This window comes from Thalassophryne amazonica, chromosome 15, assembly GCF_902500255.1.
Source record: "Thalassophryne amazonica chromosome 15, fThaAma1.1, whole genome shotgun sequence".
Taxonomy (NCBI): Eukaryota; Metazoa; Chordata; class Actinopteri; order Batrachoidiformes; family Batrachoididae; genus Thalassophryne; species Thalassophryne amazonica.
This window is the reverse complement of record NC_047117.1, coordinates 93684133-93702543: the sequence shown is the minus strand read 5'-3', so window position 1 is coordinate 93702543 and position 18411 is coordinate 93684133. Positions and strand designations below refer to the sequence as shown.

Here is an 18411-nt window from a genome sequence, read left to right as displayed (position 1 = left end):
GGGAGTCTTGGGTGTTGGGGGGCCTTGTGTGCTTCCGGGCCCGGGAGGTTGGGTCCCGCCTCTTGTCTGGGGGCCAGAGCCCGCCCTCATTTGGCTCAGTGGTCCCTGCCTGCACTTTGGGTTCGATTGCAAGTGGTTCACGTCATATGGTAAGGTTCTGTACTTTTGTCTTGGCCCAACACACCAGCCACAGTAGTGATCGGATATTTAGCTGTGACGTGGGTCTCTGTGCGTGGATGGTTATGGGTTTGTGGCCATCACAATTCGGTTTTGGCTGCTCTCAAGGTGATTAAGGGTCTGGTGTCCTAGATTAAGGTATGGATGCTCAGTAATTAGGCAACAGATTGTTGCTTTCACTGTTTGTTCACGTGTGGTTTTGTCCTGGTAAGGTGTATGGTTGGGGCCGTCTGCTTGGTGTCTCACCTCTCATCACTTCAGTTATTGCCTTCACCACTCGTCTTTCGTTCTTGTCTGTCTTCATGTCGTTTTGGTGGTTGGCCGTTCCTGATAGAAGTTGTCAGTTGGCCTTTGAGTAGGATGTTGTAGGCTGATCGGGAAGGGCGGATGGAGGTCACACACTACATACCTTCTGTCTTGCAAGAATAAATTGCATATATGTGTATTAATGTACATAAATGGTTCTGCCAGTGTGGCATTTACCATTACTATATATGCAGACAGGGGGGAAGAAAAAAAAGAATTTTGGTCTCAAATGTTGCTGTATGCAGACGATACTCGTGCTTATGTACGAACTTGACTTTACGTTTGGCAGAATAACAGTCAGTACAATAATCAAGACAAACATCTCAGTGGAGTTTTATTAACCCCTGAAAGAAACAAATAATCACCAAAGTAGCCGCTTTAGTTCTGCACTCCGTCAGAAACTGACTTTCAAACCCTCAAAAAGGAAAATATCTTATTTTCTTTCAATTTATTTTAACATGAGAATCAACATAATTTTTCTTGCCATTAAACCCTTCTATGGTATTAAATAAATAAAAATCTGATGACTGAAATATAATATCCTCTGACAGTTTTATTCCACATTTTTCCAAATATTGATATGTCATAAAAAAAAAAAAATCTCTCAGAGGGAGAGAGCAGATTTGAGAACTTAAAAATAACCCACTGATGACATGTAAAAGTGGGTGTGGCTGCACATGATCAGGCCAGAGACCAGACGGGAAAATTTGAAGTTTCTGTGAGATTCACAAACAGGTCGACTTCAGAACTCCAGATTTTATTATTCAGAAAGAAACACGATTCACTCCAGAGATAAATTAATGAGGGCAATCAGTCTGGAAACAGAAGCTACTTACAAAATGATCAGATATTAAAATCTGTGGAAAAAATTTGTTTTTATACGATTTAAGTCAGTTAACAGTCCAGCCAATACTGCTGAGTGCACACAGAGAACCAGTGCACTATGGGTAATTCTCAGAGTTATACAAAACCAGAGCGTTTTCATGGTTTGGCTTCAGGAAGAATCACAGCACGAGAAGGCGAGGATGGTCCGGCGTCAGCAGCATCCACATGCAGGTTCAAGAGATGAAGGAGAATTCTTTGAGCAGGACGTCCTGACTCAGCGTGTTCAGAGAAACATTTTTCCTCACGTTCACACTGATGGAGCGAACCTGCAAAAAAACCAAAAAAAAACCACACACAAACCAAAACAGTTATTACACACTTATTACACATTTACAGACAGTTATTACAAACTTATTACACCTTTACATGTAAACATGCCATTATTACACACTTATTACACCTTTACATACAAACACACACCTATTACATCTTTACATGCAAATATGCCGATATTACACTTATTACACCTTTACATACAACATCCAGTTATTACACCTTTACATGTAAACATGCCATTATTACACACTTATTACACCTTTACATACAAACACACACACCTATTACATCTTTACATGCAAATATGCCGATATTACACTTATTACACCTTTACATACAACATCCAGTTATTACAAACTTATTACACCTTTACATGTAAACATGCCATTATTACACACTTATTACACCTTTACATACAAACACACACACCTATTACATCTTTACATGCAAATATGCCGATATTACACTTACTACACCTTTACATACAACATCCAGTTATTAAACACTTATTACACCTTTAAATACAAACACACTTATCACACCTTTACATACAAACGCACACCTATTACATCTTTACATGCAAATATGCCGTTATTACACATTTATTACACCTTTAAATGCAAATATGCCATTACACTTATTACACCTTCACAAAGTTATTACACACATGTTACTGCTTTACATGCAAATATACCGATATTACACAATTATTACACCTTTAAACACACTTATTACACCTTTATATGCAAATAAGCCATTATTACACACTTATTACACTTTTACATACATAGTTATTACACAATTATTACACCTTTACATACAAACACACATACCTAGTACACCTTTATATGCAAATAAGCCGTTATTACACACTAATCACACTTTTACATACAAACACAGTTATTACACAATTATTACACCTTTACATACAAACACACACCTATTACACCTTTATATGCATTTCTTTAGGTTTTATGAATGAGTGAAGACAGATTAAGACAATAATAAGACATGAGTCTGAGTACAGACTGTTGCTCAAACCCTCTTCCATCATCAAAATCAGAGTAAACACAGAACAAGAGAGACAACTGTTCAAAACTATATTCCTTCATAGTGTCTGGATTCACACTGAGGAAGTGGGACAAGGGGTACCGTGCTCGTTCCCAGAGACAGTGATGAGGGGGGCTGGGCTCGCTCCCAGAGACGGAGACAAGGGACGCCGTACTTGCTGCCAGAGATAGAGACAGGGGGCACCGGGCTCGCTGCCAGAGAGGCGGATGAGGCGCGCCGCACTCGCTTCCAGAGACAGGGACAAGGGGCGCTGGCCTGGATCCATGAGACGTGGACAAGGGACGCTGTGCTCTCTCCCAGAGAGGGAGACCACCTCTGTAGATTTTTTTTTTAGTTCTGTCCAATGGTAGTTGACTCCTTGGTCAACTCAGATCGTGCTCATTTAACCTCGGACTGCTTTGGGATCTGGGCTCCCATCCTGACCCTGCTGGATTAGTGGTACAAAACCGAAGACAACCATGGACACAGACACTCTCTGCTGTTCCATCTCCACATGATTAATGGAGTCGAACTGAATCTGAGAGGGCAGGTGAAAGTGCATGACCCTAAAACCATGAACCTGACCCGGGGTGACTTACAGAGTAATGCCGCACATGAACCGCGGGCTCGTTTCCTCGCAATCTTCAGAGCGCATCACAGTCAAAAGACTGTCACGTTGACCTCTGTGGTCATTACAGCACCCCCACAGTAAGAAAACTGAAAATTCATCACCATCGCTACCAAACATCATTACTTTCACTGACATGGAGCAAAGTGCTTTGCCAGTACCCACAATGCACTGCAGTCTTACCAGCTCCTTGAAGAAGTGGGCCTCTTTGGGCTGCTCTGCGTACCGCTCAAACTGGTCCAGGCCATCCTGCAGTTTGAGGGTCAGAGTGTCGTAGTTGGATCGAACCACCTCCAACACCTGAGAAGACACATGAGCCATCAGCCAGTGTTTATTAACTCTTTCTTACCTCATCCTCAGGAACCAGGAGGCGGGTCCAACCTGGAGTGGGGTGTTTCAGATCCCACCATCCAAATTTTCTATTTTTAGGCACAAAGCAGGAACATTGGTCCTTCAGAAGGTCAAAAACATGAAAGATGAAGGAAAAGTGAAGGTGATGTATTGATCATGTAAGTTATTGATCGTCCTCAACCTGCTCAGTGTTCAGCGACACTGCACCTGCATTAAAGTTCTCTTTTAGAACATTTAAACTGCTAACTGTGCATTGGCGATGTAACAGAGGATAACGCGGTTCTGATCCTCTCTGACGGAACAATAACGGAACACTGACTTTCATCAATAAACACAATGACCCATTTTCGACATCCCTCCATCACACGCAGACCTCTGCCAAGACGTCGGTCACGGCTCGTTAGTAAGAGCCCGGTCACATGGCATACAATGATAGCTGAACAAAGGAAAAAAAGTCACAAAGTCACAAATCATCAAGAAAAGGTCGACGAATGAGCCGGCACTTCTCCCATCACCGAAAAGCCTGCGAGTCCAGAGCGCATAAAAGAATGTGTCAGGACGGGTGGTGGCTTGACACAGGGAACAGTAGGAGACCAATGCAGACTCACAGGCATGGTAGGTTTAGATGAATATACGGCTTTATCTGTTAAACAGGCATTGGGTTTGGTACACAGGAAGTCAGACATACGAGGTCTGTTAGAAAAGTATCGGACCTTTTTATTTTTTGCAAAAACCTGATGGATTTGAATCACGTGTGCTTGCATGAGCAAACCTTGAACCTTCGTGCGCATGCGTGAACTTTTTCACGCCTGTCGATTGCATCATTTTCTGGTAAGCAACCTTTGTGTGAGGACGTGTAGTGCGCTAGGTGGATTTTCATTTCAAGGAAAAAGATGGAACGACTGGAGCAGCGCCGCATCAAATTTAGCCAGAAACTGGGCGACAGCCAGGTGGAAATCATTCGGATGATTCAGACGGCTTTCAGTGACTTTTCAGTCGTGTGACTATCCGAGAAATTGTGGAAGAGGTGGGCATGTCACAGCATGTCCTGTGAGACTTCAACACGGAGGTGCTTTTGCTCCGCCATCAGCTTCAGCACAAATTTCACCACCACTCTTTTCATGGCCAAATCTTCTGTCACAGTGGAATGTGCCGAAAAAGTGCTGATGTCCACCTCTTCCGCAATTTCTCGGACAGTCACACGACGGTCCCACATCACCACAGCATTCACTTTGGCAATGATCTGTTCATTTCAGCATGTTGATGGCCAACCGGAGCGTGGCTCACTCTCCACCGTTGTGCGGACGTCTTTAAACCGGTTGTACCGCCCCTTAATCTGTGTGATGCCCATAGGATCGTCACTGAAAGCCGTCTGAATAATCCGAATGGTTTCCACCTGGCTGTCGCCCAGTTTCTGGCAAAATTTGATGCAGTCGCGCTGCTCCAGTTGTTCCGTCTTTTTCCTTGAAATGAAAATCCGCCGAGCGCACAGCACACGTCCCACACAAAGGCTGCTTACAAGGAAATGATGCAATCGACAGGCATGAAAAAGTTCACGCATGCGCACGAAGGTTCAAGGATTGCTCATGCAAGCACACGTGATTCAAATCCATCAGGTTTTTGCAAAAAATAAAAAGGTCCGATACTTTTCTAACAGCTCTCGTACAGGCAGAGGTATCAGACATGGTGCAGGCTGGGCCACGGTCCATAAACCAGGCAGGGTTTGTTCACACAGCGTCGAGGAATAAAGCAGGCAAAATAAATGCAGAGTCAAGAAACAGGCTGAGTGCAGGGTAATGGTGAGGTGGAGGTCGGAGTACAAAAGCAAGGTCAAAAAACACTGAAGAGCAGACAGGACGTGAACTAGACGCAAGAAAGTGAACAAAGTCAACAATCGGGCAGTGAGCTGTGGAACTGTGAGGGTTTAAATAAGGAGCAGACTAATCAAGGTGATGTGAAGCAGGTGTGTGGAAGGTTCAGGAAATAGGTGTGATTTTGTGAAACAAAGAAGAGGGAAGAAAGGCAAGAGAGTGCAGGAGTGAAAAGCAAAATGGTGCAAAGCAAGAGAAGTAAGTGACAAAAAACTAACTGAATAACGTGATGTGTTCAAGACAAGCAATGCATGAGCGAAACAAAAGGGGCAAAAATAAGAAATACTGTGACTGGTCTAAAAAGGGGAAAACACAAGAAACCCAATATTAAACCAAACTAGGACCAAACTGATACTGACTGAGACATCAATCAATCAATTTTTTTATATAGCACCAAATCACAACAAACAGTTGCCCCAAGGCGCTTTATATTGTAAGGCAAGGCCATACAATAATTATGTAAAACCCCAACGGTCAAAACGACCCCCTGTGAGCAAGCACTTGGCTACAGTGGGAAGGAAAAACTCCCTTTTAACAGGAAGAACCTCCAGCAGAACCAGGCTCAGGGAGGGGCAGTCTTCTGCTGGGACTGGTTGGGGCTGAGGGAGAGAACCAGGAAAAAGACATGCTGTGGAGGGGAGCAGAGATCGATCACTAATGATTAAATGCAGAGTGGTGCATACAGAGCAAAAAGAGAAAGAAACAGTGCATCATGGGAACCCCCCAGCAGTCTACGTCTATAGCAGCATAACTAAGGGATGGTTCAGGGTCACCTGATCCAGCCCTAACTATAAGCTTTAGCAAAAAGGAAAGTTTTAAGCCTAATCTTAAAAGTAGAGAGGGTGTCTGTCTCCCTGATCTGAATTGGGAGCTGGTTCCACAGGAGAGGAGCCTGAAAGCTGAAGGCTCTGCCTCCCATTCTACTCTTACAAACCCTAGGAACTACAAGTAAGCCTGCAGTCTGAGAGTGAAGCGCTCTATTGGGGTGATATGGTACTACGAGGTCCCTAAGATAAGATGGGACCTGATTATTCAAAACCTTATAAGTAAGAAGAAGAATTTTAAATTCTATTCTAGAATTAACAGGAAGCCAATGAAGAGAGGCCAATATGGGTGAGATATGCTCTCTCCTTCTAGTCCCCGTCAGTACTCTAGCTGCAGCATTTTGAATTAACTGAAGGCTTTTTAGGGAACTTTTAGGACAACCTGATAATAATGAATTACAATAGTCCAGCCTAGAGGAAATAAATGCATGAATTAGTTTTTCAGCATCACTCTGAGACAAGACCTTTCTGATTTTAGAGATATTGCGTAAATGCAAAAAAGCAGTCCTACATATTTGTTTAATATGCGCTTTGAATGACATATCCTGATCAAAAATGACTCCAAGATTTCTCACAGTATTACTAGAGGTCAGGGTAATGCCATCCAGAGTAAGGATCTGGTTAGACACCATGTTTCTAAGATTTGTGGGGCCAAGTACAATAACTTCAGTTTTATCTGAGTTTAAAAGCAGGAAATTAGAGGTCATCCATGTCTTTATGTCTGTAAGACAATCCTGCAGTTTAGGTAATTGGTGTGTGTCCTCTGGCTTCATAGATAGATAAAGCTGGGTATCATCTGCGTAACAATGAAAATTTAAGCAATACCGTCTAATAATACTGCCTAAGGGAAGCATGTATAAAGTGAATAAAATTGGTCCTAGCACAGAACCTTGTGGAACTCCATAATTAACTTTAGTCTGTGAAGAAGATTCCCCATTTACATGAACAAATTGTAATCTGTTAGACAAATATGATTCAAACCACCGCAGCGCAGTGCCTTTAATACCTATGGCATGCTCTAATCTCTGTAATAAAATTTTATGGTCAACAGTATCAAAAGCAGCACTGAGGTCTAACAGAACAAGCACAGAGATGAGTCCACTGTCCGAGGCCATAAGAAGATCATTTGTAACCTTCACTAATGCTGTTTCTGTACTATGATGAATTCTAAAACCTGACTGAAACTCTTCAAATAGACCATTCCTCTGCAGATGATCAGTTAGCTGTTTTACAACTACCCTTTCAAGAATTTTTGAGAGAAAAGGAAGGTTGGAGATTGGCCTATAATTAGCTAAGATAGCTGGGTCAAGTGATGGCTTTTTAAGTAATGGTTTAATTACTGCCACCTTAAAAGCCTGTGGTACATAGCCAACTAACAAAGATAGATTGATCAATTTTAAGATCGAAGCATTAAATAATGGTAGGGCTTCCTTGAGCAGCCTGGTAGGAATGGGGTCTAATAGACATGTTGATGGTTTGGATGAAGTAACTAATGAAAATAACTCAGACAGAACAATCAGAGAGAGTCTAACCAAATACCGGCATCACTGAAAGCAGCCAAAGATAACGATACGTCTTTGGGATGGTTATGAGTAATTTTTTCTCTAATAGTTAAAATTTTGTTAGCAAAGACATAAAAGTGAACCTAACAAATGATTATGACAAAACAAAGTAATGGTAAAATAGAGAATAAACAAACCTGGTGACAACATAATAATGCAATAAATAAAACAAGATAACTGATAAAACAGAAAATGTAATAAATAATAAATGGAACATAATCAGATAAGCAACACTGAAGATAAATAATAACAAAAACCTGTGACTAAAGCATAATACAATAAATGTGATAACCAGAACTAAACTAGGACTAAGAGTGGAAGAATACAATACCCAACTGCAGAATAAATGAAAACCATAGAATGAACCAGTGACAAAACTGTAACACAAAGAAAAGCAATAAACAGACCCAAACTGAGATTCACATGACAAAGTATAAGCATATGAAAACTAAAGCCAGAAAACCATAGCAGAAATAACGCAATGAACTAAGACCTAAACTCTGAGCCGAGGCCAATCATGACAGAATGAAACAAAACCGAAACTAACAAACGAAAAACAAAGTGAACGGCGACCTTGACGTGTTAAACAAAATCAAAATGAAACATTCATAATGACGTGACTTGACAGCAGGTATCAAACCGAGCGCCAGCCTGTGATCATTTCTGCAGCCAACGTGTGCTCTCCACAGCACACATGGATGAGTCACGGTCAGCTCATCATATCTTTAGTTATTGATCCGTTCAGATATCATCAATGTTCTTCATGCAAGATGTCGGGAGGTTGGACGAAGATGGACGACAATCAAATGGAACGCTGACGGTACAGGAACTACACAAATGATGAACCGTCAAGACAGAAAGCAAAATAGAATACGGACGAAATGAGGCTGTCGTCAGGATTCGTTCACATTTTTCAACAGCCGGAAAATTCTGACGAAGCGCCAGATGGAGGAACAAAGCTGGATGATGGCTAAACAATGTCTCCAAAAGTGAAAACATTATAAGAAATCTGCTTTTATTTCCAGCTCTGAAGGTGCAATGATGAAAAATTCATGTCCAATTGTTTCCATTTTGTTCTGTGCTCGTTGAACAGAAATGTGGAGTCAGATTTAAATGGTGCATCGGTTAACGTGCGATTAGGTTTCAGCCGCGCTGGCAGAAAGCGCAGATAAAAAGCCTTAAAGTGAGACTATGACCCGTAAGCAGGAAAAATAAAAACACTGATGTTTAATAGTTGCCATTTGAGAAACAGGATGAAGGTTTTTGATTTCAGCACAAACTAAGCGCACACACAGACAGCACACGAACGTGCAGTTTGATTCTTCTGCAGGAGCGTTTAGCAGCTGCTTCCATTAACGCCTGACAAACACGGTACGAGAGCCGGACCAAAAGTGTGGAGATCAACTACGACATTTTCTGGGGTGAATGTTTTTCTGGTCGGTTTTGGTGGCTCTCATATTCCTGCAGGTGGCGCTGCAGCAGCTGGATGCTGCCACGGTCACCAGGTCACCAAATCATGTGACCACTCAGAGCAAAAAGCTCTGCTGATAAATTTCACGTTATTAGTTTTATGATTAAGTTGGTTCAAACAAACAGTTTTTGCCTCGTGATCTCAGCAGCTCCACATTGAAACCCGGAAAACACTCATTATGACCATAAACCAGGTTTGGCTGCTTTAACTGGAACAGTGTGACATCATAAAACACCAGCAGCTCATCAGCTCCATAAGCCGGCGTCTGCGTCTAAATCCAGCAGATAAAAGCCGAGAGGCGAGAATGACCAAATCCATCGAGCTCTTATCAGCCGGTTATAAAAAAGGACAAACCCAGTCAGACTTCTAAAAAACTAAATAAAACTCTTTCAGGGAGCTGAACTCAGCGGCAGCCTGAAGCTGAAGAGGTTCAACCTCGCCTTCCTCTGAAGAGGTCAGGTCAGGGGGCACGCATCTGTGCATCCACCACACCACAGAAAGATCCTGAGTCCTGGATGGCAACCACCCAGGCAGACAGTCCATCCCCGCATATCTAAAGTGACCATCGGCTGCAGTCAGGTCAAATGTGGGCGTGTCCGTGGTCACGTTAAACCCTGGGGGTGCCCGTGACCTTCTCCAGTCTCTGGGGTCCTCAGCACTGAGACACCTGTGTCCTGGATCATGTCCAGAGAAACTCCCCACACAGACACCACATAAATGTGGTGTCTGATGTTCCCTCACAGTGTCAGTGATCCTCCTCATCTGAGTCTCACTAAGTAACCGTTCATTGGACACAAAGTAATTCCAGCAGGACCTAAAGATGCTCCACAGAGACCTGGGACCAAAGACATCCAGTCCTCACTGCAGATCGCTGGTTAGAGTCCAAGTCTGACAACCAGACAACAGTAAGACAGGAAGTACCAGAACCCATAAAGACATCAGCATCAGCAAACAGCTCTGACCTTTGACCTCATCACTCCATAAGCTCTTCCCAGGTGTCTCTGTATGTCAAGGACTGAGGACCCAGAGACATAAAGGTCCCTGCTGGGATTAGAGAATGTCGCGACAAGTTTAACACTTTCACCACAAACAGAGACACTTATGAAGGATGAGTCCAGGACGTCACTGAAAGCCTGGATCTTAGCCTGGACACCGGTTGTTTCCTGTGAGGGTGAAGCGTGCTGCGTTTACCTGCTCTTCTGACAGCTGGGAGATGTGGTTCACAGCAGCGTAGGACTCAATCTTTGGGTTAAAATGGTTAATGATGGCTCTGAAAGACAGAAACACGCCTTAAATACTTCAAGACAAACAAACAAGCCTCAGTGTCATCAGTCAGACGCGTCTGGGAGCATTAAAGTCAATGCAGCCGCCAACTTATAAAAATTATAATTAATAAAGAAATAATGAATGTTACTCCTTATTTGTATTGTATGACACCTAGATCCTTGTCATTTCATGGCGGCTCTGGGTCTGCACAGCAGCTGACTCCGCCCCTCAGGCGAGCCATTAACACAATGCTGAGGGCAGAAATAGAACATGTGGATGCACAAGTCGGCATTCCTTGATCCATCGTAAAATCTCGAGAGGAACTTCTTCATTCAATTCTTCATCTAAGGCTGCTAAAGACGTCCCCGTGCACACAGCAGTTCATGGTGTCCTGCATTTAGCTTCCTTGCATCAAGGATACGTTTTTAAAAATGGAGAACCCACAATTCATTTACTTTCATCAAAGCCATGTTTTAAGTTCTTTCCCTTCAACATGATGCGACTCATCGATCACCTCCTGGATGTCCACATGAACCTTAAACGTTCTTGACACAAAGTTTTTACCGAACGTTGACGAGTGCGTGGGTAACTTTGCTGGCCGGCTCCTTCCACTGGCCCACGTTGGTCGACACTCTCAGAACTGAAAGTCATAACAGAATCAGGTGAAGACACACGGAACACACAGATTTGCAGTGCGTCGGCTGCAGGTTCGGCTGTCGTACCCATACAGTAGAGGTTATCGAAGACTTGGTGCATTCGCACGATTTCATAGTAGAGCTCGTCATAGCTGTTGGAGGTAGGCAGGAAGGTGTCGCCGTACGTTATGAACATGTTGAACAGGTTGACCACCTGGATGAGGACACACAGACAGGAAGAATCAAACTGCTGTCAGAAGACAGCGTGCAACAACAAACCAGCAGGAACTCTGTGGTTGACCATCCACAGGAAACCAGATAAAACTGAAACCACTTTAATTCATTCACACTCAAGCCAAGTTTTTTGCTCCACATCTGGAAAACTGAAGACTGAACTGCTCGAGTTTAAACACACTGAAGCTTTGTTGTTACTGTATTTCCAGGAGTATAAGTCCTGTATTTTTTAGTAGTTTGAGAGGTCCTGAGACTTGTATATATGTTTTCTCCCTCTTGGACAGATGCAACGAAAACTCCAAAAAATACAGTTTGTACAAGAGATCAGAAACTCTATTGAAATGAATGGACTCCATGTGTCCTGATCACGGTCACTGCTTCAGAGTCTGAGTGTCTCAGGGTGAGTGCTGCTCCGGAACCTCAAACTCTGAAACCTTCTTCCTGAGGGAAGGAGTTTAAAAATGCAGGTTGTCACACAAATAAAAGAGTGGAGATGTTGGTGGACTTGTTGGTGTCTGCTGAGGAGCATAGCGTGGTCACCATACATGGACGTGACATTGAGCAGGTGGATTCATATAAATATCTGGGGGTTTACATCAACAAAGACTTCAGATGGCACACGCAAGTGTCAAGCGTTTGTGCCCGAATCCACCAGCTCATGATGGCACAGATGCTCCTCATGTGCTGCACTCTGAATATATTTACTGAACTCAGGAAGCAGGTACAGAGTTCCTCTGTGTGACTATAAGAGATCTAAACATTCCTTGATTCCATTGTCAGTGACGCTCATAAATGAGCAGACAGATCAGCGAAGATAGTATCAGGTTGTGTGTTGATGGATTTGCACTAAGAGGCTAATATAGTTTTTGTTGATTATGAATTTGTATTTTAATTTTGATCTGTTATGTGGTTGTTTTTGATGCGCGGGTGGTGCATGTCGGATGTGTTGTTGTGCAGCAGAGCCCTCTGTCTGAAGGGAGACAAATAAAGACACTCTGACTATGACTTTGACACGGGAATGTGGGGCAGTCGCTCTCTGTGCCTGTGTGCACCACACACGGAGACACTGAGTGAAGAGGTCCAGCTGTCCCCCGTCGAGGGGACCACACTGTAACTGTGCACTGCCTCCTCATTTATCCCAAATATCTGACATGCAGCTGTGTGAAAATACATTTTTGTGTCCGGCGGCTGTGGGTTTGTTCCTCACCAGTAACGCCAGGTGAAATATGTTGTGCTTGGCCAGCAGTGTGGTCTCATTGGACAGCAGGAACTTCAGCAAGTTGATGAGCGCTGTGCAGAGTGAGACATGCACACATTAACAAAGACATCCGCAGCGCTGAGTGTCGTTCAGCAGAATACGGACAGAAGGCCGATAACGGAAACACAGGAGGCAGCAAAACCCAACGCATCAAGTGCTTCCACAAGCTTTTAGAGAAGAAAAGCCACAAAACAGCAAAACGTGAGAGCTGACACACAGGAAGAAGATAAAGACGTGGATTATCGCTCTCTGTGTTCTTATTTCAGGGCGTGTCGTTATCAGTGTGATGAGACCATTAGAGCTGAAAATGATGTCCTGATGTGTGGTGACCAGGCTGAGAACACAAACCGCCCAAAACCACCAACTACTTCCTGGAGCAGATACACGGCTGTCTTTAGATCAACATCAATTATTACAGCCATTAAAAATAAATAAATAAGATCTACTGTTTTTACATTTTTCTCCACATTTGTAAAGACAGCTATTGTTTTTGGAATTAATGCTATTTAATTCTCGATGTGTGATTTTTTTTTGCTCCATCACATTTTCACTGCACCTGCATGTCCTGCACCTCTACAGAAACAGTCGTCAGGAGTATATAGAAAGCATTTTGTGCAGAAAAACACAGTAATAAATGTCATAAATCACAGAAAGCAGAAAAAAGTAGATTTTTTAAAATAATTTATTTGCTCAAAAACTGAAAAATTATGGAAAGAATATAGAAATGTGTGTCAAACTTTCCAGCTGAGTACAAGTGTTACTAAAAATGCAGTTCATGCAGTACTTACAGTACTATAAGTATGTTTTTTTTATGTGCCCCCCCCCCCAAAAAAAAAAACATCACCGAGTTATTTCTGTCGGGTGACTGTTGCTCTCAGCCACAGAGATCAATATAAAGAACTAGAGTCTGCAGTCGCACTGAGCCATGACCCGGCAAGGAGGCGTGGTCGCCATTTTGGATCCGGGCAACTCAGTAGGCAGCGTGCATAGACGCTCAAATGAGTCTCGTCAAGAAACAGGTGGAATATACCGGAAAGCTGCACATGTTGGCAAAGCCACAAAGAGAGGAAGAAGGGAGACAACATTTCCTTCATAAGTAAGTGGTTTTGGTTATTCCTGTCACTTTGTCCATGACATTTGGTCGATAAAAAGGTGTATGTTTTCTGCCATGCCTGTGTTGTCTGAGGACACGGACCATTAAATCATGTCTAGTTGATATCTTCCCCTGCTAGACCGATGTCTAGTTAAAATACTTATCGTTAGTGATTAAAATTGTTCGACAAGACCAACGATTTTTTTTATTATTTTGCGCCTTAAATAACCGAGCTGCTTCACAGTCACAGCCACACACAGAGATGTGCACACACACCACTGACTTCATGAATGAAGCTTGGCCAATAAAGGATAATTGTGTGTGTGTGTGTATTTATATATATATATATATATAATACACACACAGTAGTGTTCAGAATAATAGTAGTGCTATGTGACTAAAAAGATTAATCCAGGTTTTGAGTATATTTCTTATTGTTACATGGGAAACAAGGCACCAGTAGATTCAGTAGATTCTCACAAATCCAACAAGACCAAGCATTCATGATATGCACACTCTTAAGGCTATGAAATTGGGTTATTAGTAAAAAAAAAAGTAGAAAAGGGGGTGTTCACAATAATAGTAGTGTGGCATTCAGTCAGTGAGTTCATCAATTTTGTGGAACAAACAGGTGTGAATCAGGTGTCCCCTATTTAAGGATGAAGCCGGCACCTGTTGAACATGCTTTTCTCTTTGAAAGCCTGAGGAAAATGGGACGTTCAAGACATTGTTCAGAAGAACAGCGTAGTTTGATTAAAAGTTGATTGGAGGAGGGGAAAACTTATACGCAGGTGCAAAAAATTATAGGCTATTCATGTACAATGATCTCCAATGCTTTAAAATGGACAAAAAACCAGAGACGCATGGAAGAAAATGGAAAACAACCATCAAAATGGATAGAAGAATAACCAGAATGGCAAAGGCTCACCCATTGATGAGCTCCAGGATGATCAAAGACAGTCTGGAGTTACCTGTAAGTGCTGTGACAGTTAGAAGACGCCTGTGTGAAGCTAATTTATTTGCAAGAATCCCCCGCAAAGTCCCTCTGTTAAATAAAAGATGTGCAGAAGAGGTTACAATTTGCCAAAGAGCACATCAACTGGCCTAAAGAGAAATGGAAGAATATTTTGTAGATTGATGAGAGTAAAATTGTTCTTTTTGGGTCCAAGGGCCACAGATAGTTTGTGAGACGACCCCCAAACTCTGAATTCAAGCCACAGTTCACAGTGAAGACAGTGAAGCATGGTGGTGCAAGCATCATGATATGGGCATGTTTCTCCTACTATGGTGTTGGTCCTATATATCACATACCAGGTATCATGGATCAGTTTGGATATGTCAAAATACTTGAAGAGGTCATGTTGCCTTATGCTGAAGAGGACATGCCCTTGAAATGGGTGTTTCAACAAGACAATGACCCCAAGCACACTAGTAAACCAGCAAAATCTTGGTTCCAAACCAACAAAATTAATGCCTCGCAGATGTGAAGAAATCATGAACAACTGTGGTTATACAACTAAATACTAGTTTAGTGATTCACAGGATTGATAAAAAAGCAGTTTGAACATAATAGTTTTGAGTTTGTAGCGTCAACAGCAGATGCTACTATTATTGTGAACACCCCCTTTTCTACTTTGTTTTTTTACTAATAGCCCAATTTCATAGCCTTAAGAGTGTACATATCATGAATGCTTGGTCTTGTTGGATTTGTGAGAATCTACTGAATCTACTGGTACCTTGTTTCCCATGTAACAATAAGAAATATACTCAAAACCTGGATTAATCTTTTTAGTCACATAGCACTACTATTATTCTGAACACTACTGTACACACACACACACACACACACACACACACACACACACACACACACACACACACACACACACACACACTAGTTTAATACTTTCCTGACATAATTTAATGCAAATTTATTTTACTGGCTCAATATCCAGGTCAGAATGGCATTTTAACACGTATTTTGCGAGCTCTTTTCCAAGTGTGTTCAGTTGCGTATCCACACTGAAAATGTATTAACATCCGGGCACTTTGTCAATATTTTGCCCGGTTAGGAGGCGTCATGTTACTATCCATGAGGGGACCTTTGCATTTAGAAGGGCAGCATTGGGAGTGCGGACTCTAGTTCTCATTAGTAACCTCTGTGGTCTCAGCAGAGTCATTCAAACCTTCGCAGCTGTGAAGATCTGGATCATGACAAAGGTTAATTTGGGGTGAAAATTTAAATAGTAAGAATAAAGTGGTTTTGATCAAATATTCATATTTTAAGCTTGGAGTGGTCATTTTTCCTGACTGATGCATTTGGCGCGTTCATCTTGAGGCCTGCTGAAAATGTAAAAACCTGGTGGTGATTTTGATTTATTTTAATGGGACATGCTTCTCAAAGCTGCTGGTGGGTTGTTGGGTTTAATGGATTCATTGTATCTTCATCATCGGTGGCCAGCTGGCCTCTGAGGTCAGTTAATAATCATAATAAGACTAACAATGATTATGAGAGATGGATGGATGTTTCAGTGATTGTGTTTAATGGGGTCACTGTGAAGAACTTTCACAGTTCTTGTTGAACGTTTGTGTTTTGGTTCCCTTTCCATCGCCTGAAACAGACAACAGCTCGACTCATCTTGAAGAACTGAGAATGTTTTTTACCTTCTTCTGCTGAAGAAGCACCACAAAGCAGAAAACAAGGCAGAAACATTGATAATTAAATATGAGAATCAATATGAGTGTTTGTTCCTGCTGCCGGCAGAGGGTGTGCAGCGGGTCTGTACCTGACCAAAGCTCTCTCCACGTGTAGTGTAACCGGATTCTGCACTTCTTCTGGTAGCACAGCAGCTTATGGATGATCTGCACACAGCGCCTGCAAAGGAATCGAACACATGACAACACAGTCGTGGTGGAAACAAACATGAGGAGAAAACCGTGTGTGACGTGCACAAGTTCTCACAAGTACAAATCCATCGGAAAATCCTTCATCATGTGAGTGACGACGAACTCCACCATCAGGTCTGCAAAGACGTGGATAGAGACAGGAGACGTGACAAACACTAAACACTGATGGACCGCCTCCACTATAACCCACAGACAGCCACTCCACTATAACCCACAGACAGCCCCCTCCACTATAACCGGAAGAGAGCCACTCAACTATAACCCACAGACAGCCACTCCACTATAACCCACAGACAGCCCCCTCCACTATAACCCGAGGAGAGCCCCTCCACTATAACCCGAAGAGAGCCCCCTCCACTATAACCCACAGACAGCCTCCTCCACTATAACCTGAAGAGAGCCACTCCACTATAACCCACAGACAGCTCCCTCCACTATAACCCGAAGAGAGCCACTCCACTATAACCCACAGACAGCCACTCCACTATAACCCACAGACAGCCCCCCCACTATAACCCACAGGGAGCCACTCCACTATAACCCACAGAGAGCCCCTCCACTATAACCCACAGAGAGGCCCTCCACTATAACCCACAGAGAGCCCCTCCACTATAACCCACAGGGAGCCACTCAACTATAACCCACAGATAGCCCCTCCACTATAACCCACAGACAGCCCCCTCCACTATAACCCGAAGAGAGCCACTCCACTATAACCCACAGACAGCCTCCTCCACTATAACCCGAAGAGAGCCACTCCACTATAACCCACAGACAGCCACTCCACTATAACCCACAGAGAGGCCCTCCACTATAACCCACAGAGAGCCCCTCCACTATAACCCACAGGGAGCCACTCAACTATAACCCACAGACAGCCCCCTCACTATAACCCACAGGGAGCCACTCCACTATAACCCACAGGGAGCCACTCCACTATAACCCACAGAGAGCCCCTCCACTATAACCCACAGAGAGGCCCTCCACTATAACCCACAGAGAGCCCCTCCACTATAACCCACAGGGAGCCACTCAACTATAACCCACAGAGAGCCCCTCCACTATAACCCACAGGGAGCCCCTCCACTATAACCCAAAGGGAGCCACTCCACTATAACCCACGGGGAGCCCCTCCACTATAACCCACGGGGAGCCCCTCCACTATAACCCACGGGGAGGCCCTCCACTATAACCCACAGAGAGCCACTCCACGAAAGCCCACAGCCCACAGAGACCCACTCCACTATAGCCCACAGTGGTGTTGTATCTGAGTGTTTTTTGCTGTTAAGTAAAAGGTGTCTTCAAGAGGTGACTCATACCTAGAACGGCACACACCAGTGGTCGAGACGGGATGTTCTTGTCCGCTGCCTTTTTTCTGTGTCGCATCGGCTGGAACACAGAAAATACAAAGTCCACACATGTGTGTGTGTGTGTGTGTAAACCAGCTTCAACGTGCAAAACAGCAACATGTTGGGGTTTTTATTACCAATCATAGAATGACTGTTTGTGGAGAAACAGTAGTGTTCAGAATAATAGTAGTGCTATGTGACTAAAAAGATTAATCCAGGTTTGAGTATATTTATTATTGTTACATGGGAAACAAGGTACCAGTAGATT

The 18411-nt window shown here is 43.1% G+C and overlaps 1 protein-coding gene across 1 annotated transcript in view; it reads right to left on the bottom strand.

Moving 5' to 3' along the window:
- Positions 1-1135: 1135 nt before the first annotated feature.
- The window catches only part of armh3 (armadillo like helical domain containing 3), a 55894-nt gene continuing 38618 nt past the window's right edge, over positions 1136-18411 (bottom strand). Inside the window, 9 exon segments of the mRNA XM_034188461.1 lie at positions 1136-1634; positions 3506-3622; positions 10593-10671; positions 11232-11307; positions 11390-11516; positions 12744-12826; positions 16674-16762; positions 16850-16910; positions 18114-18183. Of these exon segments, the coding sequence (XP_034044352.1) occupies positions 1542-1634; positions 3506-3622; positions 10593-10671; positions 11232-11307; positions 11390-11516; positions 12744-12826; positions 16674-16762; positions 16850-16910; positions 18114-18183 (795 nt within the window). The 3' untranslated portion in view covers positions 1136-1541.